This window comes from Nanorana parkeri, unplaced genomic scaffold, assembly GCF_000935625.1.
Source record: "Nanorana parkeri isolate BGI_ZX_2015 unplaced genomic scaffold, ASM93562v1 scaffold2110, whole genome shotgun sequence".
NCBI classification, from domain to species: Eukaryota; Metazoa; Chordata; class Amphibia; order Anura; family Dicroglossidae; genus Nanorana; species Nanorana parkeri.
The window spans coordinates 189071-209437 of NW_017308378.1; the positions used below are offsets into that span (position 1 = coordinate 189071).

Below are 20367 nucleotides of genomic sequence, written 5' to 3' on the forward strand. Positions count from 1 at the left end.
TATATGCAATTATCACATAATTGGTGAACTTAACATACAGTTACACACATACAAATACAAACCTGTTCTACCCTTTCCCCACTCTACTAAAATAGAAAGTGTTTCTATTGCTTTGTGTGTCCCCATTACAAAGATTGAGCTCACTTCCTGCCCCAAAAAACTACATAGTAAAGGAAAATCATCCTGTCAGTGACAAAGACAACATTAAAAACCAGGCTTTCTGTTATAGAGTAACATTGTGCTCCCACTTTGTCACAGTGTCACATATGCTTCCGATGGAGACTTCAGTGTCCCCATGAGAGTTCCCCCTTACGATAGCTATCCCCTTAAGAATGCCTCCTTGCATTAGCTGTCCCCATGAGAGTGCCTCCTTACATTAGTTGCCACAATCGAAGTGCCCTATTACATTAGATGCCCCCTTACATTAAACACAAAAAAAAGGCGGCACTCTGATGGGGAGACCCAATGTAAGGGGACAGTCAGAGTGCCTCGTTACATTACCTGTCCTAATTAGAGTGCCCCCTTTGTGTGTTTAATGTAAAGGGCCACTCTGATGGTGGCAATCTGTTGAGGACAGCTAATGTAAGGGGGTACTCCAATGAGGACAACTAATAATTAGTTGTCCCCATCAGAGTGCCCACTTACACTAGCTGTCCCTATCAGAGTGTCCCCTTACTTTCATAATGTAAGGGGGCACTCTGATTGGGGGCAGCTAATGTAAGGCGGCACTCTGATGAGAACAACTAATTAGTTCCCGTCAGAGTGCCCCCCTACGCTGGTTGTCCCCTAGACAGAGGACCCAGTTCAAAGAAATGCGGTGCGTTAATGGCATTGGTCCATGTGATTAACGTGCAACATACCTACTGTGTGTTACAGTGCAGCGGGTGCATGCATTGCCATGCATTTGAATGGCCCCCCAAACACACCTCCTGGCCTCAATTTCTTTGACTGCACTGCAACGAGTAGTACCGCAATAGTGTGCAATGCAGGGTACCACGTATTGCAGTGCGGTCGACCTCATTGTGGCCAGGAGGTCAATTTGGGGTGCCATTTAAATGAATTGCAACACACCTGCCACACTAACGCAGTAGGTACGGTAGGTGTGTTGCATTGTTGCATGCGTTAATTGCAAAGGCCCATGAGATTGACACACTGCATTGGTGTGAATTGGCTATTAGAACACACATTTTATATTGCTGTTACATTCCTTTGTTAAGGATCTGGAAGGAGCCAGAAGCAGGTACTGGGAGGGGCTGAGCGGATCCAGGAGACTGGGCAGGCTACAAAATGCAGGGGAGGGTGAAAGACGATTTTCTTCCATCCTCCCTTAATGCTGGATGGGGAACACAGCTGACATCATTTGGTTGCTAGGAACGCCGTGGTCCTAACAACCAATGACTGAAGAAGAGTGGGAACTTGTGGTGGTGCTAGTGTCCAGACCGCAGTCCGCCACTTAGGCAACCATGGCTCTCCAGCTTTGCTGAAACTACAAATTCCATAAGGCATTGCAAGCCAAAGGCATGACTCCCAGAGACAGAAGCATGATGGGATTTGTAGTTTCACCACAGCTGGAGAGCCAAGGTTGCCTACCCCTGGTCTGGACAAACTCTTTAGCTAAAAAAAAAAAATTAGATTTAAGGTGCCCATACACTGCACGATTCTCGTACAAGAATCGCGGGAAATCCTGCGATCGTACGAGAAATCGAGCAGTGTTAATGAAGACGTGCGACTGTTTCTACTGTACAGTCGCATGTCTTTTGTCTAAGGAGCACGCTAGAAAACCAGCCGAGAATCGTACAATTTTCGGCTGGTTTTTAGCATGCTCGGGAGACAAATGCCAAACAGGCTGGTGTGCGCACACTGCTCGTTCAGCATTGTGGTCATCGGTCAGCATTGCGGTCATCGCAAGTACGATCTGCCTGTCCAGGATGGTCAGATCGTATGTTTTTTTAATTGCCTTACAACCATCGCAAGACTAAGGTCTTGCAATGGTTGTAAAGTGTGTGGCCACCTTTACACACTGTAAAATCTGTGTCTGCTCCTATCCATTTAGGTTCTAGCTGTCCCTCATTTGGAGGGACTGTATCTCTGTTGCAACCAAATCCCCTATTTCTTCATCAGCTGTCCCTCCATTTTGGTCAAATGTATAGATGTTTATTAAGAAATGTGGTATTTAACTACCAAAGTGTTAAACATTCAACCTTTTATCCAACCTCTAAATGATTGCACTTTTTAGTTTAGTTTAGACTTTTCCATAGGAAGGAAAAGTAGTGGTGAAAAAAAGCACTTGTAGGTTTAGCCAACAAAAAGGTGTGTCCTCCTCTCAGAAACTTGACAGGTATGTCCTATCTACCTTGATGGAGAAAAGGGTCTGAAATGAATGCAGCCCTGGGTCCAATGCACACTGGTTGACAACTTCTATACAAATTGATTGTTGCTCCAGAAAAGCACTCGTGGATGATTCCAATCCAGAAATTAGGGGAGCCTTTCTCAACCAAGGTTCCATGGAACCCTTGAGTTTCTCCAGAGGTTGCTCGTGGTTCCTTGAGCAATGATCAATTTCTACCTCTCGTATAGGTAACCACTGACACCAATGATCTTTTCAGCAGTTCTTTCAAAGAGCACAAATACATCCCCTCCACTGGCCATCATGCTAATGCACCATAAGCTGTACATACAGTAATTATTAGCAGGGATTTCCTGAGACCAGGAAGTTATTTCACAGGTTCCTCCTTGTTGAAGGTTGAGAAAATCTGCTTTAGGGGAAAGTGTCCACCGTAATGGCTGAAACATTTTTTTCCAAGCAATTCAAAAAATGAAATGCACACATGGATAACACAGAAGTTATTGTAAATGTTAATTGTTTACCTGAATTGTGTTTTTTGAGCACACTTTTACTGAAGAAATAAAATATTGTAGATATATTATGTGGATGTTTTCTCTTGATTACAGATTGCAGTTTCCCAGCTGCTTTATTGGAAGAGGCACATAACCTAGAACTGATTGGTGTTCGAGCTGCAGAATCTGGAGATCTGAAAACAGCTCTGCAAAGATTTAGTAAGGCTATTGAGCTACTTCCTGATCGCGCATCTGCATACAACAACCGCGCTCAAGCTCTACGTCTACAGGGAGACATAACTGGTACTACACCGCATCTACACAATTGCAGTATAATTGTTTTGTATGTATGGTAAAGCTAAACTCCAAGTTAAACTCTCAGGCCTGTCCTAAGATTTATACAACAGTCGAGAAACGTCACCAGCACACCATTTGACGTGAAAGAAATCCATTTAATGACACACACTTGTCATTCAAATGCAAACGTTTTTGGGGCCACACAGGGTCCCCTTTATCAGGCTCAGAATGATGAAGGGGACCCTGTGTGGCTCCAAAAACATTTGCATTTGATGGATTTATTTCAGGTCTACTGGCGTGCTGGTGACGTTTCTCGACTGTATGCGCTGCACGATGCCACCCGTGGTCATTTCAAACACCCGCCTGATCTTCCAGGTTTTCTGAAATCGGGAAGGAGTGCAACAGCATACTTCTATAATTGACAAGATTTATACAACCGCACCAGACAGTATAGCCAGGTAGATGTTCTCTACTAGATTTAACTAGTGCAATTTGCTCACCAACCTGCGCACCTGCGTCTGTTATTGCATAATGAAGAAGCAGCAGCAGCAAACTGATTAGGTAATCTCTCTCAGGTACATGTAATAGAGCTTGATTTGCCCAACGAACCAGTACTCGCTTCATATTTGAGTTCTGCTGAACATGAGATTAAAAGAGGCTGAAATCAAGACAGATTTGGGTATTCTGTTTAAACACATTTAAGGATTTTACTGTATATACAAATGCAATTGTGTTTATATATATATATATAAAAACACATCTGCCTGGAGTTTAGCTTTAATCAACTGCATGGCTGTCCAAGAGGATTATAATAAGTTGTAATTAAGTTGGAAAACTTCTCTGCAAAATATCTGAATGCCAGACAGCAATCTTTAAAATGTCTGTCTGTTGTTAATGGAGATGCAAGTAGCACTTAGGCCCCATTCACACTGAGCCGATTTCCGCCGCGATATCGCGCATTTTTGCCGCACGATATCGCGAGAAGTCGCCGGCCAATGATTTTCAATGGAGCTGTCTTAATGTTGCCTGTCGCAAGTCGCGCCTGCAATACCTTTTTTTCGGCGGATGCAGCGCGATTTTTCTATTTTTTAATGCAGCCCGATGGTGCAGGTCGCGCTACCATCACTGGATCGTTGCTGGGACCTTCGCCCCGAAAGGATCCCTGATTAAGATCTGCAGTAATTTGATGCACTGTTGCCCTTCTGTTGTCTTGTACCAGTCTGGCCACTCTCCGTTCTGCCCTAACATTGACTAGTCGCTGACGGCCACAATTCGCACGTTCAGACCCAGATTTTCGTCTGACAGTCCAGTCTTTAAACACTTTACCAACAGCTGCTCTTGAACATTTAACGAATTCTGCTTTTTTGCTGATATTCGCTCCATGGCTCCGAGCGCCAACAATCATCCCACGTTCAAAGGCCGTTAAATCGCGTTGTTTACCTATATCTTCAGAAACAAATCACTTCTACTGTCATGGTAAACAACCTGCTTCCCTATTTATAATGGTCTGGCCCTCTAGCAACTTCAGCGCCAAATTATAGCTAATTATAGTTATTTTTGCCTACAAACGTCAGGTGGTCATAATAAACTGGCCACTCAGTGTATATTATGTGCTCCTAATTTTATCTAGCATTCCTGACCCCAGACTTTTCTACATTCTCATTTAATGGGAAGCAGTAACAAACACTATTCTCTGGAGGATAACTAGGGACAGAGATGTTCTAATAAATAGCTGGGAGGAGTAGCTATGGGGCCTAACAACTTTACTTACATCCTATAATTATACATTATTGTAAATGTAAACCGTATTTTACTAAATCCACTGGTTCTTTTTTTTTATCCAGGTGCCCTTGGGGATCTGAATCATGCATTGGAGCTGAGTAGAGGGAAAGGGGTTGCAGGTCGCCAAGCTCTGGTGCAGCGAGGACTAATTTTCCGCCTAAATGGAAATGAAGAAGCAGCTAAGAATGATTTTCTTCAAGCAGCTGAACAAGGCAGTGATTTTGCTAAGCAGCAGCTGGTTTTGCTCAACCCATATGCTGCACTTTGTAACAAAATGCTAAGGGACATGATACAAAACTTGTATGTGTCAAACCCATAGGAGTTCTTAGTCACATAGTCAACTTCAAGTTCAACCTAAAGAAAGAAAGTCCTAAACATCCAATTACCCTTTGTAATAATACCCAGAGGTTCATGTATACGGTAATAGTTTCACCCGCCGTATGGCACTAGCATCCATAGATGGCGCTGATTAGTATAGGAATTTCTTATACTCGTTGGCACCATCCAAAGGTGCTAGTGCCGTGTGAATAGCATAGCTGAGCAGAACTTTTAAAATTAGCTCCCTAAAGTGTGTTCCAATTTTCTTCCCATTTGGATGCCTATCTGGGTCCACCTTCTCTAGTATTATTTCTTAAAAATATTAGTAGCCATGTATTCTTTTAGAAACACATTCAGCTTTTTTTTAAGCTAACTGTTAAATTAACTAGAACTAGCTCCCATCAAAAGTTTTTTTTTCCCCACAATTCTCACAGTAAAAAAACATTTTTAGGTTAAACCACTTTTCCTACAGTAGCAAACTGTGCCTTTTGTGGCTTTTGTAGTGACCTTAAAGTAAACAATGTTCCACTGAACTATATGGACCGTTTATGTATTTATACAAGGCGATCATATTGCCCGTTGGAGCCTACATTCCTCTCACTTTTGGATGCATAACTGGATACCATTATGAGGTTTTGAAGGCTGTTATTACAAAAATCCTACCAGAGTTAATTATTAAATGTAGCAGTCATCCCCTTCCATCCCAAGGGATAGTCTGAGTAGGCTGTTACCCACTTTGATCTGCAAGTTATAAAAATGGAGATGTGAAATCACTACAGGGTTCACTTCGATGTGGGTCGGTGGGGGAGTGTGGTCCATGTTTTCTATCCCAACCCAGGAGCAGGAGAAATACCTTGTCTGTAAGTTGCATCCTGTTTATTTCAATACTGTTTGGTTGTATGCATGTCTCACTTCTGTCTTTGTGTAAAATTTGTTTTGTTACATTTTCTATACTCTGCCTGCTGAGGGCCCATTCACACCATAGCGATGTGTTAACCGCACACCTATCGTGTATTACAGTATGGCAGGTGTGTTGTGTTGCCATTCTTTTGAATAGCACCTTGAACGCACCTCCGGCAACAATACACCTGACCAGGCCACAATACCGTGGGTTGAGGCTAAAAACAGTAGTGCAAGCACTCCCTTTTTTAGCCGCACTGCAACACACAGTATTGCAGTACCACCGGGCACATTGCGGCCGCAAATGTATTCAGGAAGCCATTCAGAATGAATGGCAATGTAATACAGCTGCTGTATTGTAACGCACAGTAGGTGTGTTACACGGTAGTGTGCATTCATTTCATGGTGTCATGTGATTTAATGCAACATTGTGGTGTAAATGGGCCCTTAGGGACATTAAATATCAAAATAAATGAGCTGGTTTTTGATTGCTCTAAAGAACACCCAAATCTGAAGAGACTGTTGTGTGACTATTAGTGTGTAGTTATATTGTAATCGCTAGTATCTAGTGGTGTCATACCCCAATCTCAACAAGTCACTAATAATCTAACAGACAGATCTCATTCCAGATCCATCTAATCATACTAACAAGTGTTAAACAAAAAAAGAGGGGGGGTCTTTGGAAATGGCTGTGTAACGTGCATAACAATAAACTTTATCGCATATAATATATGAAAAAAGTATTACATAAACTTCCTATATACACTAACAGACAAACTTAAAACTTAGAGCAGGCCTCACTATAGCTGGCCATATATTAAATTTGTATCTGTTCTCATGCTGGGCAGAACTTCTGTTTTGCAGCAGACTGCCTTGTCTCAGGAATGGATACACGGTGTCTGTGTATAGGTTTGTATAGGCTTGAAACCTGAGCCAGCACTACAGGAAGAGGCCCTGAGCTGAAAAGGGAACTTCTCCCCAAGCATGAGAAGACATGAGGATTTAAAAAGGAAAAGCAGCAAAGAGAAGGGAAACAACCATGGATTACAGTAAGGCACCCATTACAGTATTGTTTTATGTTAAAAAATCTGAGGGTTTAATGTCACTTTAACTGTATTGCTATCACATAGAAGGCTAACAAGCCCCCTATGTGATAGCACAGATATGAAGACATCAGAAGTATATTAGATCCCTATCAATGGAGCACCAATGAAACACCAGAGATTGCACTTCACCAGCTTTTTATCTGGTACAGCAGCCGGAGAAATGACAGCCTGAAACCAGAAGTGATAGGATACACATTGCTTCAGGTTCAGTGATCAGAGGGGAAATCAGCCACTGGAAGCATGCCAATCTCCCTCCATTCATAGTAATTAGACCCATAATCCCACGCACCACACAAGCAAATGGACAGCTCTATAGCCACCCAAAAAGGCTTGTATGCAACAGCCATCGCTGGCAGTAACAGTGTGCATGAGCAGGAAAAAATAAAAATTACCAATAATCTATGGTGACCTGCATCAGTCCATTTATATACAACAGGCGGACGACAAATAGTTAAGAATACTAATTCATTAAATACAGAATTCTCAAATCAATAACAGTGTCACGGTGCACAACTACGGAAGCCAAATATGCAAATTCCAATAAGCATCTCTTAAAAAAAAATATACATGTGTTTGCTGTTAACGGGACCAGTATACTCCTATGCTTGTATTAGTAGTTTACTCCTATAATAAGATCAAGGGAAATGCAGTTCAATCCATATCTTGCATGCACACCATATCTCTTGTGGATCTCTGGATAAAGTAATACTGGTGTTATATGTCCACAATTTGGCAGCCAGCCCAGTTAGTTCGTTGTATCTCAGGTTAACTCATATTTTGTAATCTACAAAGTGGTCACAAAGGAGATCTCCAGTCGGTGTACTTGATGGTGTAACATTGGGCAAAGCAACTCCAAATTAACATGTGGCATGCAGATTCAAGTTTAAATGAACATGAAATCTCCTGTCTGTTAGGCTCAACAAGCCATACACTGCACAATCCAGATCTGCAGGGCCATGCACAAAGCTTGTCCGCATCCAAAACAATCACAATGTGAACAAGGCCGCTATAATGCACACGCACAAAGCCTGTCAGGTTGTCAGCTTTCAGCTTGTTGTTGAGCAAAAATTCATTGGATACCGATGACAGACAAATGTGGCTTGCTATAAAAAAAAATCATCTTCAGTAGTCATACACAAGACAGCAGAGCAGGTTTGTATTAGCATTCACTGTGGTCATTCTTGTGGTCACATATTGCTATTTTTCCAGCTTAAATGCCACCACATAAATGATATAGGAGGCAAAATGCTGCAAGTCTCTTATCACTCCAATCAAAACAGTGGCAGCCACAAGTTCTAGCATACTAACAAGTGAGACATCCCGCTATCAAACAAAACATAATGAACACAAAAAAAGAAAAACTAACAATTAGGAATCTAAAAAACAAGCAAAAGCCATGGCGTCAGTGCGACCTGGACATTAAGGTCTGACAAGTGGGTATGAGAGAGGGGGACAATGCTGTGCTAGGGGAATGGGGCTTGGAAGGGAGTAGTCTGTACTAGGTACTGGGAAGGGGGGGGGGGTGTTCCTATACTAGAGGTGGTGTCTGTACTGTGTGACAGTTTCATTGTCACACGTCGGCTCGAACTATGAGGCTGAGTGATTTTCATTCACCTCATAGTTCTCCTTTAAAAAAAAGTATTTTTTTCACATTTATAGTGCAAAGTGCAATCCAAACACTTATAAAGTGCTCCAATTAGTGCAGTCTCATGATTTTTTTCAATTAGAGGTTTCCACCATCACTCCTCTTCCACACTCTTAATGTCTTCAAAACAAGGTGCCACCTTGTATGAGTTGTACCATTAAGAAAAAACGCTCACCTATTCCACAGACCTCTGAAACAAGGTCTGGATATAGCTGGTCCCCTTTCACCCTCCGGTCGTGAGGGACGCACCTCCAAGCTCTGAGTCTTGCTTATATCAGAATCCTCCTTACCTATTAGGTGCTCATGCAAGGAAGGAAACCAAGGATCATAGCGCACTCTGTAGTAAATAAATAAAAACACATTTATTAAAAACTACTCACAATGAATGACATGAATAAATAGGTGTCAGTCATGGTGAGTAGCTTTTAATAAGCGTGCTTTTGTTAATAATTGAATTATTAATAAACATGAGCTTGGAGGTGTGTCCCGGCCGACCGGAGGGTGAAAGGGGACCAGCTATATCCAGACCTTGGTTTCGTGGGTCTGTGGAATAGGTGAGCGATTTTCCTTAAAGGAGAACTATGGGGTCAGGGGTTTTCCCCATAGTTCTCCTGAGGGTAACGGAGAACACAAACTAGCGTCCTCCCGTCACCCTAAGATCAGTATACCGCGAGCTACAGCTCGCGGTAACTACCAACAGCTCTGAGCTCTTCCAGGAGATGAGTCTTACAGGTCTACTCTTAGAGAAAGAGAAATAAATCAAACATTATGTTTGAAAATAAGACCTAGTTGTGACCATTCCCAGGGCCGGTGGTGGCGTAAGGGGGAACTTGAAGAGCCACGCGAGAGAAATCAGCGGTGCCAACGAAGCCAGCACTAGAGGAAGCAAGGCGGCACCGGAAGGAGCAGAGCCGCATAACCCCGATGCCTCCTCTATAGCGCCGGCTCCTGTCACAGGCGGAGTGATACAATATGCGTCTGTGAGGAATCGATAGTGAAAGTGCGCTTTGCTCATTCTGGCCAGGTATTGGTTAGGAAATTGCTCTTGGAAAGGTACAGCACCCCTGATCACCATATTTTTGTACATGAATACATGTAGACTGTTGTACATGAAGAAGTGTGGATTGTTGTACATTAATAATAATTAAAAAAAAAATAAGACCTAGTGTGTTTTTTTTGAGCCAAGAAAATATATAAAAGACAATGTCTTATTTTCGGGGAAACACGGTAATCCACTTATATACCAATTCAAGGGTGGAGATTCAGATTACTATAAATGCTCAGAGGTGACTGGTTCTCTTTAAAAGCATTACACACGTCAGCCTTTTTCCAGAGGGCAACTGACACCTCACCTCAAACCCACAGCAATTTATAATGCTGGCTAAATGCAAAGCAGACCTCAGAAGGTTGACCCTGCCCCCCCCCTACCCATCCTTCTGCACATCAGCATTGTATGGTATCACCACATGTAGTCCTAGAGAAATTGTAGCTGCAGGCTCCTTTATGTGCTAGAAAAAGACACACAAGTTTGCTTTCAAAATTTTTTCAGAAAAATAATTCAGAAATAAAACCAACAATAACATTAGATGATTTTTACAGAAAATCTAAAGTATATAATACTCACAGACATTTTGTATTTACAAAGATCTACAGGACAAAAGAAATGCATGGATGGATTCTTTGAGGATATGAAAAGGTAAATATTGTTTAAATGTAATTGATATAATAAACATGTACAAAGTATTACAACTGTAAAAATTAGAGAATACATTTTAATCAACTCCACTCATCGTAATGTAATCCTTGCTATTGCTCTCGCTATCTCATACAACAGAACCTGTGCGTAGGGATTGTTGTAAGCGCTTTATTGCTCCCTTTCTTGTGTCACAGCTCTCGACCAATAACTGGGTAGCAGCTGTGAAAACTCTGTGTGGTCTACGTTCCCTTTATGATGTCTATGATATCTCCCCAGATACAATGACATCATTCCCGCTTTCCAGATTAGCTGGAATCGTTTTTTTCTATTGGCCGTTACAGGCACAGTTAGATGGAATAGCAGTAGGAACAACAATGGATATTTGAAATGATAACTGAAGTCCAGTCTGACTGCTTTCTATTTACCTAATAGAACCAAACAACTGTAATGTGGATGACTCGTATAAAAAGAAGAAAGAAAAAAGTGTATTTGCTGCTTTGAGCAACCAATTGCATCGCAATCCCCTGGCGACTCCAGTGGCGAGGGCTTTCTGCCATCATTTATAGTTCGCTTTGTGCCCACATTGATGTTTTTGGTGTTCCCACACTTTCTCCATAGAAAAATCCATTTAAAGTCCAGTTCCATTAACTTTCCAGCATCTACCAAAAAACTCAAATATCCGTTTTAGATAGATACCAACAAGGAAGCTCTTCTGTTTAGTTGTAGGGGGAACTTTCATTATCCTTGCTTGTGGTTGCAGTATTGCCAGATGAATTTCTTTCCTTCTTGCCCTCCACTAAAGCTTTAAAATGCTGTAAAGAGGTGAAGATGTAATTAGTATATAAAAAGTAAATAAGCATCAGTCATTCAAGAAGATATGTTCAGATTTAAAGAAGAACTCTAGTTAAAAATGTTATTAGCCCTTGCAGTGAGGCTACCCCTGCACTGTAAGGGTTAAGTGCTCGTTTGTGTCTAAGTGCTAAAGTTATACTCACCAGACCATCGGAGGCGGCTCCCTGCTACGGTGATCAGTGAAGCATGTCCCCTCCTCCTCCACTGCACAGATGGATTACTCTTCGGCGTTCTCACATCCATACACAGACTATGCACAGTGTATAGAGCGTGATGACACCAGGATCCTTAGACCACTGCAGCAGAGAGACGTTCCAGACAGCGGTCTAAAAACAAGCCGGCTCGAATAGTCTGGTGAGTATAACCTATTTTTTTCTTTTTAGCACCTAAACACAAAACGAACACTTAACCCTTGCAGTGCTGGGGTAGCCCCACTGGGGTAACCCATCACAAACGCTTTACCTGTCAAGGGAACTGTTTTTGTCCATCCATTCCTTATGTTTACACACCTCTGCCACACTGCACAGCCCTGTCCAGCAGGATAAGAGACCCGATTTTTCTGTAGTGCAGTTAGGCAATGCTTACATGTCTTGTCCCTTTTGCCTGAGAATTCACACAGTGGGTGCCGCTGTCAGCACCCTTTCGGCTGTCATCCCCCAATCAGCTGATCGAAGGAGCCGGTCAGAAAATCTTCGTATGAACAGAGGTGGCAGCCAATGAGCTGCTGGCTCTGTTCGGGTATTCTGACATTGGTTGGCGGATGCTGTTAGAATACAAAAGAAAACAGCGGGGATTCCTCGATCCATGCACTCAAAGCATCGATGGAGAAATCTGCTCAATTGTTTTTGTTCAGCCTGCAGGTTGAATGAAACAAATAAAGGCAAAAGATGACAGTAATGTATGGAATCATGGACGGTGATCTATGGCAGTGCTTCTTAAAGTGTGGGTCGCGACCCCATATGGGGTCCCACAAGTGAACAGGGGGGTCGCGATCTGAGTCCCCGGCCAGGACCGCCATCAGGGGGGCTGTGTGAGGGGCCCAGGCGGCCTGGGCTCCAAGCAAGATTTTTTTCTTCTTCCGTTTAATGTGCAGTGTAGTGTAGTTTTTAAGGTCGCATACCCCCCACCTCTGTGCACTTGGTACCTTCCTGAGCACGTGCATGCAGGAAGGTTTTTGTTTGTTTTTTTTTACATTGACGGAGCTTCCTTTAACCCAGCAGAAGTGGAGCACAGCTGCTGGAGGTAAAGATAAGGAGGGAGAGGGGGCTTAGTAGTAGGTGGTAATGACACACTGACTGTCCGTCCACGGCGGGGGGGAGAGGAGGAGAGAAACACTGACTGACGCTAGGGGAGGGGAACACAGACGTTGAGGGAAAGAGGGGAGAGACACCGTCCGATGCTGGGGTCCCCTAAAAATTTCCTCGGCCAAAAAGGGGTCACGAGTGGAGAAAGTTTAAGAAGGCCTGATGTATGGTACTGACCTGGGAGTTTTTAAATTCAGAGAAGAGAGAAAAGAGGACATGTAAAGATTGTGTCCGGCTCTTGTAAACAGGGATATCCACAACACCTAAAAGAGAAACAAAAACAAACATTTCTTTAGTGTTTGTTGAGTTTTATTTGCAGATTTTGTTTAAATAACAGTATTAGAAGTATTACTAAAATGACAGTATTACAAGTAATATTAAAATGACAGTATTAGAAGTATTAAAATGACAGTATTAGAAGTATTAAAATGACAGTATTAGAAGTATTATTAAAATGACAGTATTAGAAGCAACAGGCAAGCACATTTTCACCAAGGAAACTGTATATCCCACCTCAATCTAACCACTGAACCATCACGTTCTCAAACAATTCATCCCCACACAGCTACCTCCTCATGTATCACTTCCCCCTCCCTTTTAGACTGTAAGCCCTCAGGGGCAGGGCCCTCCTTACCATCTTGATTTGTATTGTGATTGTAATGTCTTCCGTATATTGTAAAGCGCTGCGCAAACTGTTGGCGCTATGTAAATCCTGTATAATAATAATAATAGTCAAGATTCCCTTTTGATGATCATAATGTGATGGCTTTCCTTACCTTTAAAGGGTCGTTGTGACCCAGATTAATATCTTAGCATTTGACAGATGCCACTGTTATGTATCATTTTCTCATTCCTTTTATCTCACAGATGACAAAATGTATAAACTGAAGATCAGGGCCCAACACTGGCCATGGCCTAGGGTTAGAGGGCTGTAAGGCATGTTGCTGACCTTCAGTAACACATTCCTGTGTGTATTAAAACATTCCAGATAATACCCTGCCAGCCAGTGGAATGAGTCTGGTCCTGATGGCTGTCATCCATTGTGTATTTAGTATGGAAGTGTAATGTATACTTACAGTCCACCCACCCTGTGTCCAAACACCTAGCGCCAGTCTGGTAGCCAGGTTGAGGTACAACTTGCCCTTTAAAATCTGTCAAAGTTTCCAAAGGCTATTTCTAACCCAAACTCTGCAGGGAAGATTAAGAACTTGCTATGATGTCTGTCAGGAGATCCTGGATCATAAAAATGTCTGTGCAGAATTCCAAATCTTCTAGCAGTTCTTCCCACACAGGTATTTGAAGTGTGTAATTAGCTGCTATTCTGAGGTGTAGAATTAACCCCTTCGTGACTGACGACGTACAGTGTACGTCGCCAGCATCGGGGCTGTTTAAACAGACTCCCGGTGATTTTTAACTCATCATGAATGGGCTTATGCAGAAATCGTGATATGTAGACTTTATTTATAACTGCATATTGCTTAGGATTCATATTCCCTCTTATTTAGCTTTACCTACTTTGTCAGAGCCTGACGCTTTAGCTGGTGTGTCAGAGGTGGTCACCTGAAGACTGACAGCTACTGCCTGTTCACTCTCTGAATTCCCACACTGTACAAGTGGGAAACAGCTGACCAACCAGCAACAGTCAAATGTACTTACAAGATAAAAAGACAGTTTATAAGTGGTGGAATAATTATTATAATACTTACTAATAGTAATATACACTGAGTAGCCAGATTATTATGACCACCCCATCAGTACTTCGTTGGGCCGCCTCGTGACTCCACAAGATGTTGAAAGGAGATGCGCGGAATCTGACACTGCACTGTTGCCCTTCTGTTGTCTTGTACCAGTCTTGCCACTCTCCATTCTGCCCTAACATTGACTAGTCGCTGACGGCCACAATTCGCACGTTCAGACCCAGATTTTCGGCTGACAGTCCAGTCTTTAAACGCTTTAACAATGAGCCCCTCTTGAACATTTAAGAATTTTGCTGTTTTGCTGATATTCGCTCCATGGCTCCGAGCGCCAACAATCATCCCACGTTCAAAGGCTGTTAAATCGCGTTGTTTACCCGTATCTTCAGAAACAAATCACTTCTACTGTCGTGGTAAACAACCTGCTTCCCTATTTATAAGGGTCTGGCCCTCTAGCAACTTCAGCGCCAAATTATAGCTAATTATAGCTAATTTGCCTACAAACGTCAGGTGGTCATAATAAACTGGCCACTCAGTGTATATTCTGTAATCAGGGTGTTACATAAGTCTCGCCAAGAATATTTGGCTCCGTCTTTTTCCTCTTAGCAGTGATTGAATGAGAAGATGTAAATTCTCGACTCGTTTTGCGAAAATTTGCAATTTGATGTAGAATAATTGAATTATATGGAATATTAAGTGTAATAATTTATTATCTAGGTGGGTCTGTTTGGTTCCCTAAGAACTCGGTAGGACTGGTTCGAACACAGCACATTTTTCTAGATACAAATATGGCAAGATCCATCATAGATTCAGCTTATAACTGAGAAGTGAAAGATGTTGTTTATTTGAAAGTGCGGGCATCAAAGAAAAGTGGTGGAGCCTTTTCTCTGAGGCAAAGTAATAAATCATAATGGAATATGCAATTTAAGGTGGGGTAATTGATTCAAAATCACTTCTACTGTCGTGGTAAACAACCTGCTTCCCTATTTATAATGGTCTGGCCCTCTAGCAACTTCAGCGCGAAATTATAGCTAATTAGCCTACAAACGTCAGGTGGTCATAATAATCTGGCCACTCAGTGTATAAGTAATGTGTCAAAGGACCATTATAGAGACGGACATATTTGCTAACTTACCACATATCATATCAATGTAGGTGGCAAGGTCACAATCCAAATCGGCCGATGGCAAACTAGCCTGATGAAAAAAGCAAGGGGAAACGTTTAGAATGACTGTTCATGTAGTCCAAGAATAAGATATTCACATTAGTAACCAAACCTTTCCAAGGAGTTCTTCAAATTCTGGCTGCCACTCCTGCATCAGTGTTTCAACTTCTGGCATCGGCCTAGAGACAAAATGATTTATATTTCTAAGCTACATGTACAAGAAAAGAGGACAAAAGAAAGTTTATTGGAGATCAGTTTACACTAGAATTTGGAGACGTATTTGGCATCACTCACAATGTCCTTTAATGATTGAAAACCATAGTGAAGCATTTTGTGCAGGACAGGAGAGGGGAGGTACATGAGCTGTTCTCTGTAAAACACTGTTTTGATGAGCTGCTACTGGAAAAGTCCGTCAAGCTTGTCCTCCATCAGCCCTTCTTTAGCCATTTTCAAAAATTGTTTTGGATAAAAACTTTCATCAAAGTCTACGAAAAATCTTCTGAACTGGAGCAATGGGTAGGAAACTAAAGATGAGGTACTTTGAAAGTCAGGAAGGGGGGTGGGACTCTTCTAATTTGTAGGGAGAACTATTTCAAATACAGACTAATATACATGAGTATACGTTAAGAAGGAATGAAGGACTTACCGAGTATAGTGCACACTGGCAGGTGGTTTCGAATGATGTAATTCACTGATACTTGCTATCCAAGAATCTATAGCTTTGTGGTTCCTCTCTGCATTCTCCAGGCTCTTTACTTTTATCTGCTGCTGCTAGGAACACATAACAATAGCATGAAAACCTAAAGGGTCCTAAACCTTGTTTTGTCATTTTCCAGTTGAAAAGCTTTTTGCAATGTACCACATTAGATAGCTAGTAAATGTCAAACTGATAATTACGGAGAAAAAAAAAAAAAGTAGTTGTAATTCTAGTTGTACTATGTGCTAATCATGTTACTTACCATGCACTGTGTTACTACTTTCCCCGGCATTGTAATCTATTTTTACAAAATAAACATTCCCTCCACCCAACAAAAAAAAAAGATACTTGCCTGGCATACTGGGCATGCAGACTGGTATCTCTGATGCTACTTTGACAGGCCCGATGCTTAGAAGAGATTGTAAATATTTGGAATCCACAGGAGACTCACTACAGATTTCCCTGCACTCTAAGGCTGGGCACACACCTTACAACCATCGCAAGACTTCTGTCTTGCGATGGTTGTAAGGTACTTAAAAAACGTACGATCTGCCTATGTTGCATAGGCAGATCGTACTTGCGACGATCACAAGCCACGCCCCCTGAGGGGCGGGCTTCCGATGACCGCAATGCCGAACTGGCAGTGTGCGCTTGCGCACACCGGCCCGTGCGGCTGTTATCGTACGGACATGCCACAAACCCGCCGAACATCCTACGATGCTCGGCGGGTTTTCGAACATGTCCGTAAGTTTAAAGTCGTGCGACCTTACAGTAGTAGAGGTCGCACGGCTTCCACACACCTTAAGATCATCGTACGATCGCGTGATTTCCCGCGATTCTCGTACGATAATCATAAGGTGTGTGGGGACCCTAATTCATAACTGACAGCTTGACTTGGGTTCATTCACTTACAGGGCCAAGGCTAGGCTTTTCTTGGTTGGGGTAAAGAACTGCATGCTGGATGCAGAAGCAAGAAGATCACTGTTGAATTATTTATGCGTACTTAAAAGGAGTACTATGAGGTGAGTGAATATCACTCAACCTCATAGTTCGAGCCGACCTGTGACAATGAAACTGTCACACGTCGGTTCAATCATTCGGGAAGTGAGCGAACACATACCGGCGCTCGCTCACTTCTCGATCATCTCACTGCAGTGAGCGGTGACTGTCAGCTCCGGCTCCCTGCTCCGATCCTCCAGCGCTGCGACGGTCTCAGTATACCACGAGCTGTAGCTCGCGATATACTGAGCTTAGGGTAACTGGAGGATGCTAGTTTGTGTCCTCCCGTGACTCTAAAGAGAACTAGGGGGAAAAACACTTACCCCATAGTTCTCTATTAAGTGGCAGGGGTAATGCACCATGGTGTGAGTCACTTCCTCACTGATCCTCCAGCCATTGCATATCCTAATATTCTAAAAGTCTGGTGTGCTGGGCTGCTACTAATGGGCACAACGACATTTATAGCATACAAAATATAGATATACACAGCACTGCCTGATCATGAAATAATAGCCTTTTACTATCTTCTGGCAGCTGAACATTTAGTGTGATTAGAAACAGTAACAAATCTGTACAAATTAGGTGTTACAATACCTAATAAAATCTGTTAATGATCAATCAAGCGATATTATAACATGTGATAATATTGTTTGATATACCGCATTCTGGTTGAAGATTCTACACATAAATTGTACCTACAGAATTAGAAATATACCTCTGCTACCCCCCCTCAGGAATTCGTGGGGGGAATTTATGAAAACTGGAGCAGACAGAATCTGCAACCAATCAGCTTCTCTCTTCAGTTTGTTACATAGTTACATAGTATTTGAGGTTGAATAAAGACATTAGTCCATCAAGTCCAACCTATTAGGATCTCATTCTAGGAGTACCTGTACCCCTGTATATTACGGTCCCTTAAGAAATCGTCCAAAAGTTTCTTGAACAATTCCACATTATTTGCTGAAATCACTGTCTGTGGCAGTGAGTTCCAGACCAGCCCTCACGATGTTTGCTTACATCGTTTATACTTCCTGTCACAGTTACTCACCGAAACACTGTGCTGCTTAGACCCTTCAGTCAACCAGAGGGCCATAACAGTGGAATCAGATTGCTTTGTTGATGGTTCATCTAGAGTTAGCAGGCCAAGGTTATCAGGTTTACCATCAGGCCGTGGAACCTACATGGACAAAATAGGAAATTATACATTTTTTTAAATTCCTTTCTGTAATATCAGATGCCATTTATTCCATTACAAATTCAAAAACAAGGAATCTTCTCATAGTGCAGATGTGTCAACGGACGAAATGATATGATACACTCATTCCAATGGGCCTGCTCAACACACATTTGCAGCATGTCCTATATTTTAAAAATGCACTTGCCAGCAATTCATAGGTGTGAACTGGCCACATTGGAATGAACAGGATGTCTGCTTGAAATGCATTTTCATGCAGCAAAACTGACAAATGTGACCCTCAGTGAAAATGTCATGTCAAAGTGATCAGGAGATTCAGAGATATAGGCAAATTAACCGATATGGATATTTAGACTTTTCTTCAAAAGTCAAGTGTGACTCCACACCCTGCTACCTTCCAAACTGCTCTAAAAGTCCATTGAAGTGTATGTAAAAACAACTTTTTTTTTTTTTGCCGTCTACATTCCTTTGGGGAAATGTTCTTTTACTCCCTGCCTCAGAGACACAACAGGAAGTCAGAGGAATTCAGCTTTTACACAGGTTTTCACTGGAACAAATGTCCCCATTGGAAGATTTACCCTAATTTCTGGTGACAACTGTATAACTTTGAATCATCCATCACTTTCAGTCTTGCTAACAGTGGTCACCTGAATGGAGAGAGAGCTGAATCTACCTAGAGGGGACACAATACGTAAGTAAAAACTTCTCAGGGGTTTTAATCCTTTTTTACAGATCCCAAAACTACAGAATAAAAAAATGACTATATACACTCTGTAGTGTCTAAACGGGAGTGTGTGGGCACACAATGAAAAACAAGTAGAGGAGGAAGCACCGCCATCCACCAGACTCAACAGGAATACAAATAAACCTTCTTATAGCTCCCTGTGGGTAATGGATCCCAGAGCACAGTGCTGTCAGACAGAATGATTAATCCAACTACTTTGATCCAGTAAACGAAAGCTACATACACCAAGCTGACAAAATAGATCCAGGCACTGACCATTTTATGTGTGCAACATACTGTATACAATACGGCTTTTCAAGCACATTGCATATGTAAAACAGCTGTTAGGTCTGAATTTGCGGCCTATTACAACAGTTTACACCAGAAAATTCAATGTATGGTTCTAACTTATATATGTATGAATGTCAATAAAACATTTTTATATTAGAACTAGAATTTATTATTAGCAACCCTTTAGGCTGGATTCACACTATTGTGTTACTACAATGCATGTTATAATGCAAGTTATGAGTGTTTTGGTGCCATTCATTATAAATGGCACCCCAAGCGCACCTCCACAACACACATTAACTCTCATTTGTTTTTTAGCGATTATTAGCTTTTCATAGCAAAAGCAGTCGCATGAACCAACAACACACAGTTTAGTAGTATATTCAATTGAGGCTCATAAATATTGGTTTCTTATTAGTCCTGTACAAAATTGATCAACATACATTTTTTTTTACATTGACTGTATTAAGTACAATACCTTTAAGAACGCATCAATATCTCCGACAGCAGGAATAAAGTCTGGGATAAATGGTTTCAATCTATGGTCCAAATCTATGGCGTGCGGAGTGTATCTGGAAAAATAATAAAAATATTTAAAACTACTGAAGGTCTCTGTAGGCTAAAACTACAACTACAAATCTTACCACAATCTATAAATATGATCCTTCAAAATGGGAGGAGGCGTCCACTCAAATGATGTAACTGATTGATCATGTAAATAAAAACGTATCTGTGAACTCTACTCAAGACCCAGTATGCTGTCTAACAGAGAAGCTGCAACACAAACACCCCAATACATTCTTTACTGCAGCAATATTCCAATAGTGTCAATTCAGTGTACCAGATATGAAGGGGTCTGTTGAA

The 20367-nt window shown here is 41.9% G+C and overlaps 2 protein-coding genes across 2 annotated transcripts in view; one reads left to right on the plus strand and one right to left on the minus strand.

The window, feature by feature from the left end:
- The window catches only part of TTC36 (tetratricopeptide repeat domain 36), a 6355-nt gene extending 1083 nt beyond the window's left edge, over window positions 1-5272 (plus strand). Inside the window, exons 2-3 of the mRNA XM_018572704.1 lie at window positions 2953-3141; window positions 4980-5272. Coding sequence (XP_018428206.1) covers window positions 2953-3141; window positions 4980-5236 — 446 coding nt within the window. The 3' untranslated portion in view covers window positions 5237-5272. The remainder of the gene's footprint in view (window positions 1-2952; window positions 3142-4979) is intronic.
- A 6016-nt stretch (window positions 5273-11288) lies between these two features.
- IFT46 (intraflagellar transport 46) lies at window positions 11289-20086 on the minus strand. The gene is made up of 7 exons (XM_018572705.1): window positions 19982-20086; window positions 18342-18470; window positions 16244-16368; window positions 15710-15776; window positions 15568-15628; window positions 12916-13001; window positions 11289-11394 (listed from the first exon to the last, which is right to left on the minus strand). The coding sequence occupies exons 2-7, from the start codon at window positions 18384-18386 to the stop codon at window positions 11299-11301; spliced, it is 480 nt and encodes a 159-aa protein (XP_018428207.1). The 5' UTR covers window positions 18387-18470; window positions 19982-20086; the 3' UTR covers window positions 11289-11298.
- Window positions 20087-20367: the final 281 nt, after the last annotated feature.

Coding starts and splice junctions, on each gene's coding strand:
- IFT46 (XM_018572705.1), bottom strand. CDS start 18,386: ATGGCCCTCTGGTTGACTGAAGGGTCTAAGCAGCACAGTGTTTCG. Junction 15,629..15,709: donor TTGAAGAACTCCTTGGAAAG/GTTTGGTTACTA, acceptor TTTTTTCATCAG/GCTAGTTTGCCATCGGCCGA. Junction 13,002..15,567: donor CTACATTGATATGATATGTG/GTAAGTTAGCAA, acceptor TTTCTCTTTTAG/GTGTTGTGGATATCCCTGTT.